The sequence below is a fragment of the Urtica dioica genome, chromosome 1, assembly GCF_054948205.1.
Source record: "Urtica dioica subsp. dioica isolate 48M chromosome 1, U.dioica_male_clone48M_v1_H2, whole genome shotgun sequence".
Taxonomy (NCBI): domain Eukaryota; kingdom Viridiplantae; phylum Streptophyta; class Magnoliopsida; order Rosales; family Urticaceae; genus Urtica; species Urtica dioica.
In genome coordinates this window covers 50,798,457-50,815,650 of record NC_142756.1, presented here as the reverse complement: position 1 = coordinate 50,815,650, position 17,194 = coordinate 50,798,457, and the positions used below count along the sequence as shown (strand labels likewise).

Sequence of the window (17,194 nt, the reverse complement as noted above, 5' to 3'; positions counted from 1 at the left end):
TAAATAAAACATAGGATCCTAAAATATATTAGATAAAGTTTAATTAATCAATAAACAAGTAAATAAAAGGATCCTAAATAAAACATATTAGATAAAGTTTAATTAATCAATAAACTAGTAAATAAAACACATTTGATAGAGGTTAAATAATCAATAAACAAATTCTCACAATGAATCCAGTGTGAACAACCAACAACACAAAGCCACAAACTGAAATTAGTGGTCCCTACTATTTCGAAATTGAAGCTTCAAACCTACAAACCCAATAACATCAGACAAACACATAAAATGTGATCCCAAGTGTTTCGAATTCAATGCTTCACAACAACTAACTCAGGTCCACCGTACACAGTGGTCCCTACTACATTTCTTATTTAATAACACTTTCTCACCGTATTTTGGTAACTTATGGGTTGTTGCGCTACATTTGGAATCCCTTTTCTTAGTCGGAGACTGAGCTTTCTTTTTCGGAGACTTACTTTTCATCTTATTCTTGGCCGGAGACATCTTTTTCTTGGCCGGAGACTTCGTTCGACCACCTCTAGTGCTTCGCATCGAACTTCCTGGAGGAATCCACACCGCTTTTACCATTTTTTGAAGAAACCCTAAAAATTTGCGATTGGGTGTTTTGTTTTTTAGACTTGTTTGGGCAGGCTATATTTTTACTTTTAATCTTTATCATTCAATCAATATCATTCAAATATAATTAATAATTTCGAGTTATTTAATAAAAGAAATACAATTATAAAACTAAAAATACCATTATAACCTCCATACTCAGCTCACGTGACTGAAACGTGCGCCTCAATTGGATGGTAACTGAAAATGTTTGATAGAAGGGGCAAAAGTCAACATCAACCTGAGTTCAGAGTATTTTTTTGTTGAAAATCCGAGTACATGATGTACTTTATTAATCACGCACGAGTTCAGGGGGTAATCTTGTAAATTATCCTTATATTTATCGTTAATTTTATTTTAGAAAATTAAAATAGTTATCTAAAACATTATAAGTTGATATGTTAGTCCGGATAATGACTTTGTCCTTTAATGGTAACGTTGTTATAACTCAACACTACAAAGCAACAGATATTGAAAGATCTCTTCATTGTTTTTATAAATAAACCGAAATGTAGAAATAAGAAAAGAAAAAAAAAAATTGAAACTACGTAGTAGAGCCTTTGGCTTAAGATTGAGTTATATATTTTTATAGTCCTAATTACTAGTTGGCAATAGCATCGTAGAAGTGTAGAGATCGTGGAACTGGAGGCAAATTGACGTCTTGAATCCCCTCGAGAATCTGAACTACTTGACCCATAGACGGCCGGTGAGACTCATCATCTTGAATGCACCAACAAGCAAGCTTACACACTCTCAGCAGCTCGTCCACGTCAGCACGACCCTCCAGCCTTGGGTCTAACAGTCTGACCACGTCACCATCTCCTTCTCCTTCAACCACCACTCTCGCGGCAATGCTCGGAAAATACTTTGCCCTGGAGCCGGGGTCAGAGCTCTCTGAGTTTCTCCGTCCCGACACGATCTCGAACACCATCATCCCATAGCTATACACATCAGCTTTAGGAGTCACCGCGACTCCAGCGAGCCACTCTGGCGCAAGGTACCCGATTGTCCCCCGAATCGTGGTTAAAACCCGGCTGAAGTCTCGGCCCACGAGCTTCGCAAGGCCAAAATCAGCTACTTTAGGGCTGAAATCATTATCCAGAAGAATATTCTCCGGCTTGATGTCGCAGTGGATGATGCAATCTCTACACTTCTCGTGCAGATACGCTAACCCTCTAGCGGTCCCTAACGCGATCTGATACCTTGTATTCCAGTCAAGAACGGCATTGGGGCTATTTTTGTTTTCGTGGAAGATGTGGGAGCCGAGAGAGCCGTTTGGAAGATAGTCGTATACCAAGAGCCTTTGAGCCCCTTGGGAGCAGAAACCCCGGAGCCGGACAAGGTTCACATGCTGGATCGTCCCAATAATGCTGACCTCGGCTCGAAACTCTTTCTCTCCCTGGTGAAACCCTTCGAGCTTCTTAACTGCCACCGCCGAATTATCTGGTGGCAAAACCCCTCTGAAGACCGATCCAAACCCACCTCCGCCAAGCTTATCTGAGAAATTCTTAGTCGCGTTCTGGAGGTCTTTGTACCCGAACACCACCAACGAAGTACCCTCGATCGTCTTCCCGGCCCCGCTCTCCTTCTCTCGTATTCCTCTAATTCTTCTCCTCAGAGCAAAAAATAAAACACCGACTAGGATTAGGGCTAGCCCCGAAGCCGACCCAATGCCGACTGCCGTCACGAAACCTTTGACCTTTTTGTGAGCTTTGGCTTGGAGGACTTTAAGTTCAGACGAAGCTAAGCGGAGATGAAGAGTCTTTCCGTTCCCGTCACCAGCAGCCAATTGCTCAAGATTTAGTAGATCGGTTGTCCACACAAAACAACCGTCGGCTTCTTCATAAGCATAAGCCTTGCAAGAGCAGTTTTCCAAACACTTTGACTCACATTCCTTCAAATTATTGACTCCAATAGACGGTTTCTTATCATCCGGAAATGATACGGCGGTGAGCTTGAGAAACCCATCTCCGGTGCAAGCCAGCTGGGTCCTCCTTGAGCAGCCACCGGAGTAGTCCTTCAATTCCCAGTCAGTCTTCGAGGTCGGTTTGAATCCGTCCATGCATCGACAGAATGGGAATGTGTTCTCGTTGCAGGTGCTGTAGACCCCACACACGGCATACACCTGGCACAAACAAAATAATATCATTATTTAGGATTTTGGCTCTACACCCACACACACACGAAAGAAAAAAAAAAAATATTGGAATTACAAAGAACTAATCACATTAGACATTCATTTTTAATTAATAGCCAGTGTGTTTGTTAAATATCAACTCGCTAACTGTGATTTTGTAAATGAGGAAATGTGACTAAAAAAAAAAAAAAAAAAAAAAAAAAAGGTAGAAGATCTAAATTTCTTAAAAAAAACATATGTTGAAAAATAGATGTAAAAGTGTGGGGAGTTCCTAATAGGATAAACATAATTACACTAATTACTGGAGAACCTAAATATATGGTAAGATATAAGAAAAGAGGAATGAAATGAATTACCTGGCAGCGATTCCTGGGGAAGGACCAGATAGTATTCCACTGCGGCGCAACCCAGAGTGGCTGGATGAGCTGTCCGGTGACGTCCATGGTGAAGCGCGACTTGGTCTTGGTGGTGTTGGCGTTGAAGTAGATGAAGTAACTTCCGGTGTCGTCGGAGATGAAGGTGAAGTTGTAGGTGTCGGGTTTGTTGGTCTCCGGGACCATGCTGAAGATGTGGCCGTTCCAACCCCCGGTGCTCCAGTACTCCACCGTCCTGTTCCGCCGCACCGAGTACGCTTTCTCCGCTGGAATCAGCTCGATCGAGTACAGCCCCGGCGCCGGATCCTCCGTGTTCTTCCAAGACACCAGCGACTTTATCGACTGAGTCTTCTTTATGTACCCGAATTTCCAACCCGGAATCAGCGTGTCTGTTAGGTGGTCCTAGTGACGGTTTAATTAATTAGAGAAAGTTAGAGACATATTTCATTTTCAGTAATTTTAGACCTTTGAGCATATGCTTATATTTCAAGTTCAAATTGATACCTCTAATAAATCTATTTGTCTCTCCAAAAGTTTATATTTGATTTTTATCTAAACAACAAATATACATCAACGTTGTCCCGTCCACTTAAAAGTAAATAAAGGGAATAATAAGATACTAATATACCTATGGTGGCTATAGGCAATAATCAATAACGTGCTAATACCTGACTCTCCCATATCGGCTCCGATGTCCCGTTTGTGATCAGGACTAGGTTTCCAGAGTCGAGAAGGACTGCTTTTGGTGAATGATTTGTGGGTGATGAGATGGTCGCATTGGTTGACCAGACCGGGACTTTTTTCTCATTGAAGAGAATCAGGTTTCCGTCGTGGGAGATTCTGAGCTCCGATGAGAATTTATCGGACACGGGGTTCTCTCTGTTGGCGACCCAGATTATGGTCAGCTCCGTGACCAGCTCTTTGTACCACATGCCGATGTAGTATTTCGGGGCCGGGCCGGGTTTGAAGAAGCCGAGCTCGAAGACTCCGTGGGAGGAGATGATGGTCTGGTCGCCGGAGAGAGAGTGGTTTGCGGAGATTGTGTCGGTGATTCCGAGTAACGGGTTTGCGTGCAGAATAAGGCTTGTGACGACAAGTACTAGAGCAGTGAGGGTTTGCTTGGCCATGGTGTTCATGGATTGTCAAGTGTTATTCGCGGAAAACTTGGTATATAAGCAAGCGTGGGAATGGAGAGTTGAGAAGAGGATAAGGATGCAGGGTAGGGACATAGAAGTAAAAAAAAAAAAAACTTGGCTCTTTCAGTGTATATTATGATGTCGGTCTCTTGGGTCGAAAGAAATGCAAAATCTTCTTTGAGGTTCGCTGGATTTACTTTTAAACATTTGACAAACTTCTCGCTGTCAATTTACGTACTTTTGGAAAATAACAAATATGGGAAGCCTATGTGTATACCTTTTTATTTTATGATATCTTTTTTGTATTTTATAACAGATATATCTTTCTTTCTTTTACTTAAAGTCCTATGCGCTTTTTATATTTATTCGTAATAATAACTTTTTCATATAAGTTTACATTACGCTTGTTAGATGCCTCTTTTACATGTGGAACTAGGCACAAAACCACATGGAATTGAGAGGGGGTTATAGCCCTCTTTCAATTTTTTTTTTTTTTTTTTTTTTTTTTTGCATTTTTTATAGGTTTTTTAAATTTTCTTACAATTTTTACACTAAATATTTACAAATTAGCCCCTCTCAATGTTTGTTTTGAATATTAACCCCCCTCTAATTTGAATTTATGGCTTCGTCCATGTGTGGAACCATACATTTGTTAAATCAATATTGTATATTTAATTCAAAATACTCATAAATAAATATGATGGTGCATGATTTGAAGATTTTTAGAAAACAAATCTCTCTGTTCAAATGACGATAAATATCATCGACCACAATAAAAATGGTTCATTAGATAATAGTCAAATTTACAACTTAACATTGCTAAATAGTCACGTTTAGTAAATCTTAGATAAATAGCTACTTTTATATATTTACAAATGTAAATCTTAGATAAATAGTCACTTCTATTGATTAAGTCACGTCATATTTATGATTATTTAATTAAAATTTACAAAACGTTGTTTATATAACAATTTCAAACGTTTTAATTGGTTATTTACGTGCTGTAATTGTTTTCACAACGTATTGAGAATTAATTTCCTCACAAAATTAAAAATAAAAACAAAATAAAATTTATGAAATATAAGTATCCTCATAATCATTATAGGGACCTATAATTTCAACGATCAACACGTGAATGAGATACATCCTGTCCTTGTTTATTATTTCGCATTACATGATGACCATTAAGCCCTTAGCTACAGCCCCAAAAAAAAAAAACAACGTTTAGTTGACTTTTTACACTACACTTCCCTTGTCTCTAAGTGCTCCACTATAGCTCGGTCAAAATTGGCAACCATTACCAATCAAGGAAGTCAAAGAGGAGTTCTTGGATCTGGAAATTTTGGAGGAGCTAAGATGAAAGGTCTTAGTCACCTAGTATTCTAGAAGTTGAGTTGCTTATACATATATGCCGTGTGATATACGTCTTTATTTGTCTATTAATACCAATGTTTTAAATTCCGGTGAAATTTGCCGAAAATCGGCGACGACACCGTTACCGGAATAAAAATGGTAGACGAAAAGCATATTTTTCCTTTTATTGTCGTTTTTAGTCAGAATCTATTGTTTTCGTTGGTGAGTTATGATTTTTTTTATACAAAAAATGCAATGGAGCCAGTTGGGAATAGATCTCAATTCACCTAATCGTGTCGCTTTAGCCTTTTCCAATAAACCAAGGACCAATTTTATTATAGTATTGCTTACTTTTAATTATATATTATATTTATTTTATGATTTTAGACAGATACTATATATAAGATAAAAATCCATATATAAATGTAAAAAATAAAATTTTACTAATAAAAATTATATATTTTCCATTAATGCTGTTCAATAATGTATTTAATTATATTACTACGTATAAAAAAATAAATGTATAAAAACAAAATAAAATGATGAAAACGGATGTTTATAAAAGAAAATAATATTACAAAAAAAATTGATATGTTATCATTGAATATTTACTACCCATTTTTAGTACATATATAAACACGAGTATTTTTAAATTATATAGCTGGATATATAGAATATGTATTAAATAAAATAAAATTAGGATAAACATATATTAAATAATATGTGCTAAATGTATTGTTATTACTATAACTTAAATGTTGTATATATTACAATTTTAATAATTGAAAGATACATTTGTGTATCCCATCGAAAATGGCATTTTAAAACGGCATATCGATTGCATTTTTCCACAATTTTTTCGTTCAGTTTTCCGTCGCGTGTCAATTTTCCGTAGATCAGAGGGCTCAAAACAACATCGAAAATGGCATTTCAAACCTTGATTAATACAGCTAAGAAATTGAATTAAGTATCCCAAATATTCTCTATTTAAATTATAATATACTAATTTAAGTATAACATAACTAATCCTTACTTCTTAATTTGAACTATTTTCTTAGTCAACAGATAACTAGAATAAAACTTTAACATTAAAAATTTAAATAAACTATTTATCTAGCTCAAGCTCAACCAAGGATTAAAATACCGATATCGGCACTGATACCGAAGTTTTGATTTTACTGATATATCGACAACCGACGGATATATCGACAAATATCATATAACAATGTGAATACCGATTGTCGATGATCTATCTGTTGGTGATTAATGCACCTTAAATAACCAATTAAATGCGGAAAAGAATAATTACGCTAACAAGAACTAATTATTAACATGGTTATTAAACAAGATCTAGATTACTTAATTAATTAATCATAAGAAACTTCATCAAGCAACCACATCATATAAAAGACGAGTTTAAGAAAACTTGCAGTTTTAGGCTCACGAATTGAAAGCTTTCACAATCCGTCTTTGTCTTGAACGTACAAGCCTCCACACGATCAGATCTGGAACTCCTCCTTCAAGGACTCGATGTGATGACACCAAAGTCTTCCGAAACGTATTCTCCGAGGAAGATAAGACAAAAGAGTGGGCTTCGTTATATCTCACTAGATCTGGAAACGGGGTGTTTCCGATATTTCTCTCTTATTCTAAAAATGGAATTGAAGCAACTCCGAGGGGAGGAAGGAGAAGCAAGCCACAAAGGAGAGTGTATGGGCGTTTTTAGCTATATGGCTAGGTTCAATTTTGCTTCACATCAGTCTTCTATTTATAGCAGTTTAAAAGGTATCTTTATAGAATATTCCAGAATATTCTAAAAGCTATTATTTCATTTTATTGTGTTCACACTAGTGGATTAAATCTCAGCCCTTGGATCTCAACAATGAATTGTATTTTTCCTCTCATCCATCAAATCAATATCTAGAATTTTATTTCATACAACAGTATAAAATATTTTCTTTTGAGAAAATCTAGGAAATTATATTCTCCTAGATATTCTCCTAAATAACCTCTTAATATTTAGCATAAATATTAGGAGAGAATATAGGAAAATAAATCTCCTATTTATTCTCCTATATTTTAGGAACAAAAAAACAGAAAAAATATTGGTGACCACACCATTGCAAAAAACGTCCAACACCGTAGGGGGGTAGGGGATTTTTTTTTTCAAGGACCAATATTTTTAAGCCCATTAAACACTTATTTACTTGTCCAACAATAAATAAACAGATTTACTATAAATATTTATTTAATTCCCAAAATACCATTGACTAAATAATAGTTTCCTCTTCTATATAATATCACATATTCATGAGCAAATATTTCCTCTTTCTTTCTCTTGCCTTGGACGTGCAACCTATTGCTTCTAGAAGCAAATTTGTTTCCTCTTTTGCTTCTCCCTCCTTGGTTGGCCGTGTGACTCTTTCCTCATAGAGGAAATTTGTTTCCTCTTTTTCTTTTGGCAAGTATCTTCATACATTAATGCACAAAATTGGTCTCTCTTTCTCTTTGGGTTGGGCGGCCGAGATACCTTCTAGAAGGTGTTTCTAGATTTTTCTTCATTTGTTCATGACAACATAAGAAAGGCCCATTAAGAATTTTCAAGTAAAATTCCATGAAATGAAATTAATCCGCAAGGCCCAAAATCTTGTCATGGTCGAGTGTTTATATGTCATCATATGAAAATGTCAAAAAATTTATTGACATTCCTTTCATCTTATGTCCAAAAAGACAAAAAATACAATTTAGAAAATTTTGTAAAACTTGTCTCGTTCTTGTTTTGACTTAGCTATTATTTTAACTAATCCTACTCGATATGATTTGTGACAGTGACCTTATGGATCCAAATGAACAAAGCTTGAGCTAACATACTTGGACTCAAAAGTTCACAAACCTTTTCCAAGTCTAGCTTAATGTCAACTGACTCCACTAAAGAGTTGACACTGAGAATCTCTCGGTTCAAATTAATTTATTTTATACTCAAGAATTCAACTTAATTATGATGAGTGGATCCAGTGAATATTTTCTATGTTTACCCTTCATGAATATCATCAGCTAGTCGGGATGTACAAAATTACTATTTTACCCATCTAGCTGTTATTTCCTCAACTCCTTTGTCGCTTGTGAATAAGTTAGAAACAATGTATTGACGAGGAGCTAACAAGTCACATTGATTCATCCAAAAGAGTCATGGCTCAATTTGGACACTGGCCAGTTCATTTATTCACATTCAAAGGAACAAAGCATGAGGTGATATACATCGCATTTCAGCAATCTTGTACATGAATTCCATATCTATGAGATCTTCACAAAGTTACTCATGACATCTTCATAACTTAGTACTTCACCAATAGGTCATGTTCAGAATCACATAGTGAATCCGAAGTCTGACTTTCTCAAATGAGAATACATAAGCTATGAAATGACATGTCTTATTTCATGATCGAGTTAGGCATGATGCAATTCATACGTAGTGACTTCGAGACATAAGAGGTTAAATGGTTTGTTCTTATTCTGTCTCTAGAAGTGCACTGGTTAAGCATGAAGAGTTTGTTCATGCAAATCTACATTTGTCTCTTCATATGTTGTTAGGTTTGTTTAAGGACTAAAAACAATAGATTATCATAAAGCTTCAAACAAACAAGGAAGAATTAATGAACGTTTCAACTTTTATTAATAATTTGGCAATTACAAGCAAGAGTCTTCGTGAGACTATATTACATCAAATGTACATTAATAGACACTACTACTATTCGTGTGGTCACCATTGACAAAATACACTTACCACAAGTGGAGGATGCTCCCACTAAGTGATCAATCTTCACTTGTGTTCCACATATATGACTTTAGATAAGGCTTTCCATGCACATATCAGTCAGCGACCAAGTTTAAGTTCACCACCCGATCTCGGAGACGCAGCATGCGATTCACTTTGATACGGAGACTATGGATGATAATTGTTATTGATTATGAATGTTATCAGACCTCAACCCACTAATCATATGATGCTAATAAAGTAACTTCTTATCTTATTTAGTAATCATCATCTTCTAGTCGGCAATATTCCTAACAATCTCCCACTTTGACAAGAGAAGATAAGTTACCATGAGCCAATTTATTCATAGTCATCGTAAAGATAGTTTCAAATGTTTTGACCCAGGATTGAGATTCCCATGGATCCTCAATTTTATCATACTCCACAAGTTATGTCGATTCGACTTATATCCCAAATATATATCCACAGTCCATGCTAACATGCAAGTATTCTTGACTTACCTCTTAAGTTCAAGTCATTTTGTTCTTAGTAAATCTATTTACTTTTGAACATTCTAACACTTTGCATGTTTAAGACTATACACCAGATTCATATCTAAAGATACGAAGTTACCCTATTTGTCGGTGTACATCTATTGGTGTCTTCAACCATTTGCAACGTTGCATGCTCAGATCTCGTCACCACTAACCATAGTGTGATTAAATATGTTTCCATAAGAACTTTATTGACTTCTTCCATTACTTAGTTATTTATTGTGCATCTTTGTCGGTCAAGTCATATTCAATATACATGACTTTAAGGATTTGCGATTAAATAATTAAGCCTCTCGCTATTTCCAGAATATTACAGTGTTTTAAAACACTCGTTAGTATTCTCGAAAATTTGACGTTGTCAAAAGGGCTAATTTATAGTCCATGTATTGACAATGTCCTTAGCCTCAACTTTGAGCTCATACCTTATCACAACAACTATGTTTGAGACATTTATGGAACGAGCTTGTCCTTTCTAAACCTCAAGTTTCAGAAATTATTTTAGCTCAGTCAATCGTGTAATCATTAAGTCTATTACACAACGGTAATAACTTTCTCAATGACACGTGTATAATAATAATACATATTGATCATTCCAAGAATATCGATTATAACAAAATTCCAGGAGTCATCATGATTATTTGTTCGTTTTTAAAGATCTACCTTTTAATAAAAGTTAAAGTAGTATCTAACTACTTAGATCCAAAGTTAACATAACATGTTCCTCAAAGGACAGTTCATCTTATTTTAAATAAGATCCCAAATGAACTTGTTCGTGGTATCAGAGAGAAGAGCAACATCGTTGCCAATGTCTCTTCTCAAGGGCTCAATCCCTTAAGTACCAATCCGCTTGTTCGAACACATTCATTGTTGGATTAAAGCAAGCATCTAGGTCATGGAATATTAGATTCGATGAAACTGTGAAGAGCTTCGGCTTTGAACAGTCAATAGATGAGCCTTGTGTTTACAAGTTAATACACGAAGGCAAAGTTGTGTTTCTGGTACTATATGTCGATGATATACTACTCATTGGTAATGATGTGGGTAAGTTATCTGAGGTTAAGGTCTGGCTCGCAAAGCAATTCGATATGAAGGATCTAGGAGAAGCCGCGTACATTCTGGGAATCCAAATCTTTCGAGATAGGAAAAACCGGACCCTGTCACTCTCTCAAGCATCTTATATTGATAAGGTGATGGATCGCTTCTCGATGCAAGACTCCAAGAAGGGTTAAACAGCCTTTAGGCATGGAGTTTCACTCTCTATGGACAAGTCTCCCAAGACTGCACAAGAGATTGAAGACATGAGGAAAATTCCTTACGCCTCTGCCGTGGGAAGCCTCATGTATGCCATGCTTTGCACTAGACCTGTTTCGCCATTGGCGTAGTTAGCCGTTTCCAATCCAACCCTGGACCCGAGCACTGGATTGCTGTTAAGCATGTTCTTAAGTATCTTCGAAGAACTAGGAACTTGATGCTTACATACTCAGGTACTGACCTGACTATGACGGGATATACCGACTCCGATTTTCAAGCGGATAAGGATTCCAGGAAATCCACTTCTGGATCTGTGTTCATCCTTAATGGTGGAGCTGTTGTGTGGAGAAGTATTAAGCAATCTTGCATTGCTGACTCCACAATGGAAGCAGAATATGTGGCTGCTTGTGAAGCATCCAAAGAGGCTGTATGGCTTAGAAAATTTCTTAAGTATTTGGAAGTTGTTCCAAACTTCGACGAGCCCATGACCCTTTATTGTGATAATAGTGGGGCTGTCGCTAACTCAAAGGAACATCGAAGCCATAAGCGCTCTAAACATATTGAGAGGAAATACCATTTGATTCGAGAGATCGCGCAACGCGGAGACGTAGAGGTGAAATAGATCTCTGGCAGATCCATTCACCAAGGCCCTAGCGAACAAGGTCTTCGACCAACATCGAGAGGGATTAGGCATGAACGACTACACACATCTTCTTTGAGTCAAGTGGGAGTTTGTTGTCAATGGTGCCCACAAGAAGTGTTGTAGTGTGTATTTATGTACATTTGATGTCATATAGTCTTACGAAGACTCTTGCTTGTAACTGCTTATTTATTAATAAAAGTTGAAACGTTCATTCAATCTTCCTTGTCTGAAGCTTTATGATAAAACCTTAGTCTTTTAGTCCATAAACAAACTAAACAACTTACGAAGAGACAAATGTAGATTTGCATGAACAAACTCTTCGTAGTTTGCTTAAAACGATACATTCGCAATCTAAGGGTCAAAGGACTATTGACCTCAGTATGATTGTTAGGAGAATCTATGATGTCTGGTTATGAGGCATTGAGAGTTGGAGACTCTATAGTTCTTCTAGGTATCTTCCGAAGGTACTGAATTGACCAGTGCACTTCTAGAGACAAGATAAGAACAAACCATTTAACCTCTGATGTCTCGAAGTCACTAAGTATGAATTGCATCGTGCTTACCTTAATCCTGAAATGAGACATGTCATTTCACACCTTAGTATTCTCATTTGAGAAAGTCAGAGTTCGGACTCACTATGTGATTCCGAACAAGGCCTATTGGTGAAGTACTAAGTTGTGAGAATGTCATGAGTAACTTTGTGAAGTTCTCATAGATATGGAATTCATGTACAAGATTGCTGAAATGCAATGTATATCACCTCATGCTTTGTTCCTTGGAGTGTGAATAAATGAACTGGCCAGTGTCCAAATTGAGTCTTGACTTTTTTGGATGAAACAATGTGACTTGTTAGCTCCTCGTCAATACATTGTTTCTAACTTATTCACAAGCGACAAAGGAGTTGAGGAAATAACAGCTAGAAGGGTAAAATGGTAATTTTGTAAATCCCGACTAGCAGATGATATTCATGAAGGGTAAACATGATAATATTATGTGGATCCACTCATTACAATAAGGTTGAATTCTTGAGTAGAAAATAAATTCATTTGAACCGAGATATTTTCAGTGTCAACTCTTTAGTGGAGTCAGTTGACATTAAGCTAAACTTGGAAAAGGTTTGTGAACTTTTGAGTCCAAGTATTTTAGCTCAAGCTTTGTTCATTTGGATCCATGAGGTCACTGTCACGAATCGCATCGATTAGGAATAGTTAAACTGGAAGCTAAGTCAAAACAAAAACGAAAATTGTCAAAAGGGTATTTTTGTCTTTTGAGACATAGCATGAAATGAATGTCAATAAATTTTTTGATATTGTCATATGATGACAAATGAAGTTAAAACCTCACGGCCAAGTTAAAGAATTTGGGCCTTGAAGATTAATTTCATTTCATGGAATTTTATGTGAAAATTCTGAATGGGCTTTTCTTATTTTGTCATGAACAAATAAAGAAACATCTAGAAGCATGTTCTAGACTCAAAATTTCGTGCATACCATAGAGAGAAGGAGGAAATTATTTTGTGCATTGATGTATGAAGATAGTTTCCAAAAGAAAAAGAGGAAACAAATTTCCTATGCATGGTAATGGGAATTTCGGCCAAGTAAAGAAGGGAACAAAAGAGGAAACAAATCCAAGGGCTTCTAGAAGCCTATTTGGCCGAGTGACTCTAAGGGAAGGAGAGCAATATTTGCTCATGAATATGTGATATTCAATGAAAGAGGAAACTACCTTATTGAAGGTAAAACCTCCCCTATAAATAGAGGCCTCATTCCCTTCATTTCATTTATTCAACATAAGTTAGAGATTGAGAGACTCTCTCTCTAGACATTGTTGGCCGCCCCTCTCCTCTCTCTCTCTAGTCAATTTCGTTTTATTGTTTTGGCACCTAGGTCCTCATTTGACCTAGAGTTTAGCTCTGCGACTTAAAGACTCGTTCTTAAGTCGTAGTGTTTAAAAGTGCCCACTCACTAATTCCTTTTATTTCGAGTGATTTAGTGATAGAAACTTTCGTGGTTGCTCGAGTTGCCGAGGAAAGAAAGAGAGACGTGCTGCGAGGAAGACGAGCGTTGCAAACTTTCCAAAAGCTTCTCAAAGTTCAAGCTTCAAGAAAGGTTAGTAAACTTCTATGCTCATTATAGTTTTTATTTATATGTACTTGCTCTTTGTCTAGGTTAGTAAAAAACTGTTTTTACTTGAAAAGAAAATTTTTAAAATTCCGCCGCTTTGCGAAGCGTTAAACGTTTTCTTAAACCCTAGATCAATTCCAACACGGTATATCCATGTTGTTTGTCGAGATGACTCATGCGCGTGGTCTGTTCGTGGAGTAAAAAAGACTACATCCGAGATCTTTGAAGTGAGGAGGTGACTTATTACTTATTTCTACATTGATATTATCGTGGTCACCCGAAATTAACATTGCTCTTACATTCTTGCAGGTATGATTCTGAGCACACGTGTGCTACACAATTCAGACAAGGAGAACAACCTCAGGCTACGTCCACATTTGTAGGCGAGACTATGAAACACTGGTACATCGATCCCTCATGTTCACCATGCAAACCCAAAGACATCATGTCCTACATGCAACAAGATTTTGGAGTGGACATGTCCTACAAAAAAGCATGGAGGTCAAGACAGGCGGCACTATCATCATTGTTTGGCACCGATGATGCATCGTATAGATCTCTGCCTAAATTCATGTACATGTGGTCGACTAACAATCCAGGTTCATCATTCGACCTTGTCACAACTCCTCGATCCCACCGTTTCAAATACTTCTTCATGTCGTTTAGTGCTTGGAAAAGGGGGTGGAAGTATCTACGGCCCGTAGTTATCATCGACGGCACTTTTTTGAAGAGTTACTATAAAGGCACACTGTTCTCAGCATGTGGTATGGATGCGAATGAACAAGTTTACCCCCTCGCATTCGGCGCTGGTGATTCAGAATCTACTGAATCGTGGGTTTACTTCTTGACAAGGTTAAAGGAAGCAATCGGGGAGAGGTCACATCAGGTCATAGTGTCTGACAGGAACGCGGGAATCATTAACAGTGTGAAAAAGGTTTTCACTAACTCAGACCATGGTTATTTCATGTTTCGTCTTTTGAAGAACGTGAAGAACCAAATCAAAGGTCTATCAAAAGAGGTGAATTGGACGTTCTATGCTGCAGCGAAGGCATACACGTATGCAGAGTTTGAAAAGTATATGCTTATGATAGATGAGGAAGATCCAAGAGTCCGAGCGTATCTTCAGAACGACATAGGCTACGAAAAATGGGCTCGTAGTTTCTACACGGAGAAGAGGTACTCAATAATGACATCAAACAATGCCGAGTCGCTGAATGCAATGAATGTCAAACTGAGAGAGTTCCCTATTGCCAAGCTATTTGATTTTCTCCCGGAGAGAATGAGTAAATGGTTTTACGAACGTAGAGAAAAAGCGTTGGGAACGTTGATGATCCTTTGCGTTGACGCGAATAAAAAACTTGAAGAATACCACGCTAAATCTATTGGAATGGGGGTATGTGATAGGCATTCAATTTTTAATTTTTTTATAATATCTTTTTTTATTATAACCCGTAAACAAAATGGTATTGGGTGCGGAACAGGTGCATCCATCATCGGTGTACGAGTTTGAAGTCGTTGATAGAGAGGGGCAAAAGTGGGCTGTAAATTTGAGAGAGAAGACATGTAGTTGCCTTGTCTTTCAAACTGACAACTTTATCTGTCCCCACGGCATTGCGGCTTGCGGTTTTCGAAACTTCGCAGTTGAGAAGTACATATCAAATTACTACACCACCGAATATTGGAGAAGTTGTTATGCAGGTGTAATTAATCCAATTGGCAGGGAGGAGTCGTGGAATTTTCCAGAGGAAGTCACACAAAAAATAGTAAATGCACCTCATGTTGCGGCTCGTGCCGCCGGAAGACCGAAAAAGAAAAGAATACCCTCTCAATGCGAATGGGATGAGGATAGAAGGAATAAATGCAGTCGGTGTGGTGGAGTAGGACATAATTGAGCCACATGTCGCAACGCGATCCCGACCCACCATAGCCGACCCCGAACATGAGCTCGATTGTTCCTTTTTTTTTAACTTTTTATTTGATGTACCAATTTGGATTTGTACTTTACTTTATTTCTCATTTAGTTTGTTATGTTTGTTATGGATTTTTATATTTCTCATTCGTGACGTTTTAGTCCCATTAAACAATTTACGTGACGTAAACGTCACGAAATCTATTGACAGAGAAGTCATGAAATAATAATTCTTCGTGACATAGAAGTCACGACATCCAATTGTTTCCGTGACAGAGAAGTCACGACATCTTCATTTTTCTTGAAATAGAAGTCACGACATCCAATTGTTTCGTGACAGAAACGTCATATATTCCCGAAAGTTTGTGACATAGAAGTCACGAAGTTCGAGCCATTTTCGTGAACCATGATATCTTTCGCCGTTTTGACCGAGTTGGTAATTGGGATATGAATATTTAATAGCAATAAATGGCATTCATAGCAATTAAATTACTGAACAACCAACTTTGGAAGTTAGGTAAGAATATTTATTTTAGCATTTACTTACTACAAAAGTTAGGTAAGGAATCCTCATATTTATCCGACCTTTGATATTTACCTCATATCAAAGTGATAATATTGTTCGAAAGAGTCTAACGATGAAATGGACGCTAAAGATCCAACGACGAAGGGAAGCGATTCGAGTAAAAAAGTTTCGACGGTGAATGAGACGTCGGAGATGCCTTCAGGAAGTGCAAAATCGACCATGAGATATTACATGATTCCATTTCCGCGCCCTCCCAGGAAATTAAAGAAGCGTCATGACATGAGCGAAGCTGAATACAACGAGTATGTAGAGATGCATGCAGGTGAGGATTACAAATCTCCGGTTTTGATGTCTAACTCCATTCTTCAAGAAATATTCGGCGAGAATTAGAAGGAATTTTTGAAATCAAAGGGAGCTATTGTCGAAGACCATAAAGATTTGCCGGCTTGCCAAAGGGGGGTGAATGGAAAGAAATAAAATGTAGTTCGAGATGAGGTACTCAATATTTACAATGTTTTAATGTTTTAATGTTTAGACGATATCACATGTTTTAAAACTATTTGTATAATTCTCCTCCTATGTTCATATTTTTTTAAGACTTTTTCTTGATGTACTAATGTTGGGTATGGACTTTTTTTTTCCAATTTCGTGACTGGTATGTCACGAAAACGTACCGTTTCGTGACTTGAAGACTTCATTTTCGTGACAGGAACGTCACGAAATCCCCATTTTTCGTGACAGGAACATCACGAAATCCACATTTTTCGTGACAGGAATGTCACGAAATCCCCATTTTTCGTGACAGGAACGTCACGA

The 17,194-nt window shown here is 37.2% G+C and overlaps 2 protein-coding genes across 2 annotated transcripts; one reads left to right on the top strand and one right to left on the bottom strand.

The window, feature by feature from the left end:
- Nucleotides 1–1,028: 1,028 nt before the first annotated feature.
- Nucleotides 1,029–4,436, bottom strand: LOC149408061 (G-type lectin S-receptor-like serine/threonine-protein kinase At2g19130). Its single transcript, XM_089616198.1, has 3 exons — nt 3,798–4,436; nt 3,112–3,531; nt 1,029–2,743 (listed from the first exon to the last, which is right to left on the bottom strand). The coding sequence occupies exons 1-3, from the start codon at nt 4,263–4,265 to the stop codon at nt 1,220–1,222; spliced, it is 2,412 nt and encodes an 803-aa protein (XP_089472324.1). The 5' UTR covers nt 4,266–4,436; the 3' UTR covers nt 1,029–1,219.
- A 10,273-nt stretch (nt 4,437–14,709) lies between these two features.
- Nucleotides 14,710–16,768, top strand: LOC149408060 (uncharacterized). The gene is made up of 3 exons (XM_089623601.1): nt 14,710–15,336; nt 15,425–15,641; nt 16,482–16,768. Exons 1-3 carry the CDS (start codon nt 14,710–14,712, stop codon nt 16,766–16,768), a joined length of 1,131 nt encoding a protein of 376 aa, XP_089479727.1.
- The last annotated feature ends 426 nt before the right edge of the window (nt 16,769–17,194 follow it).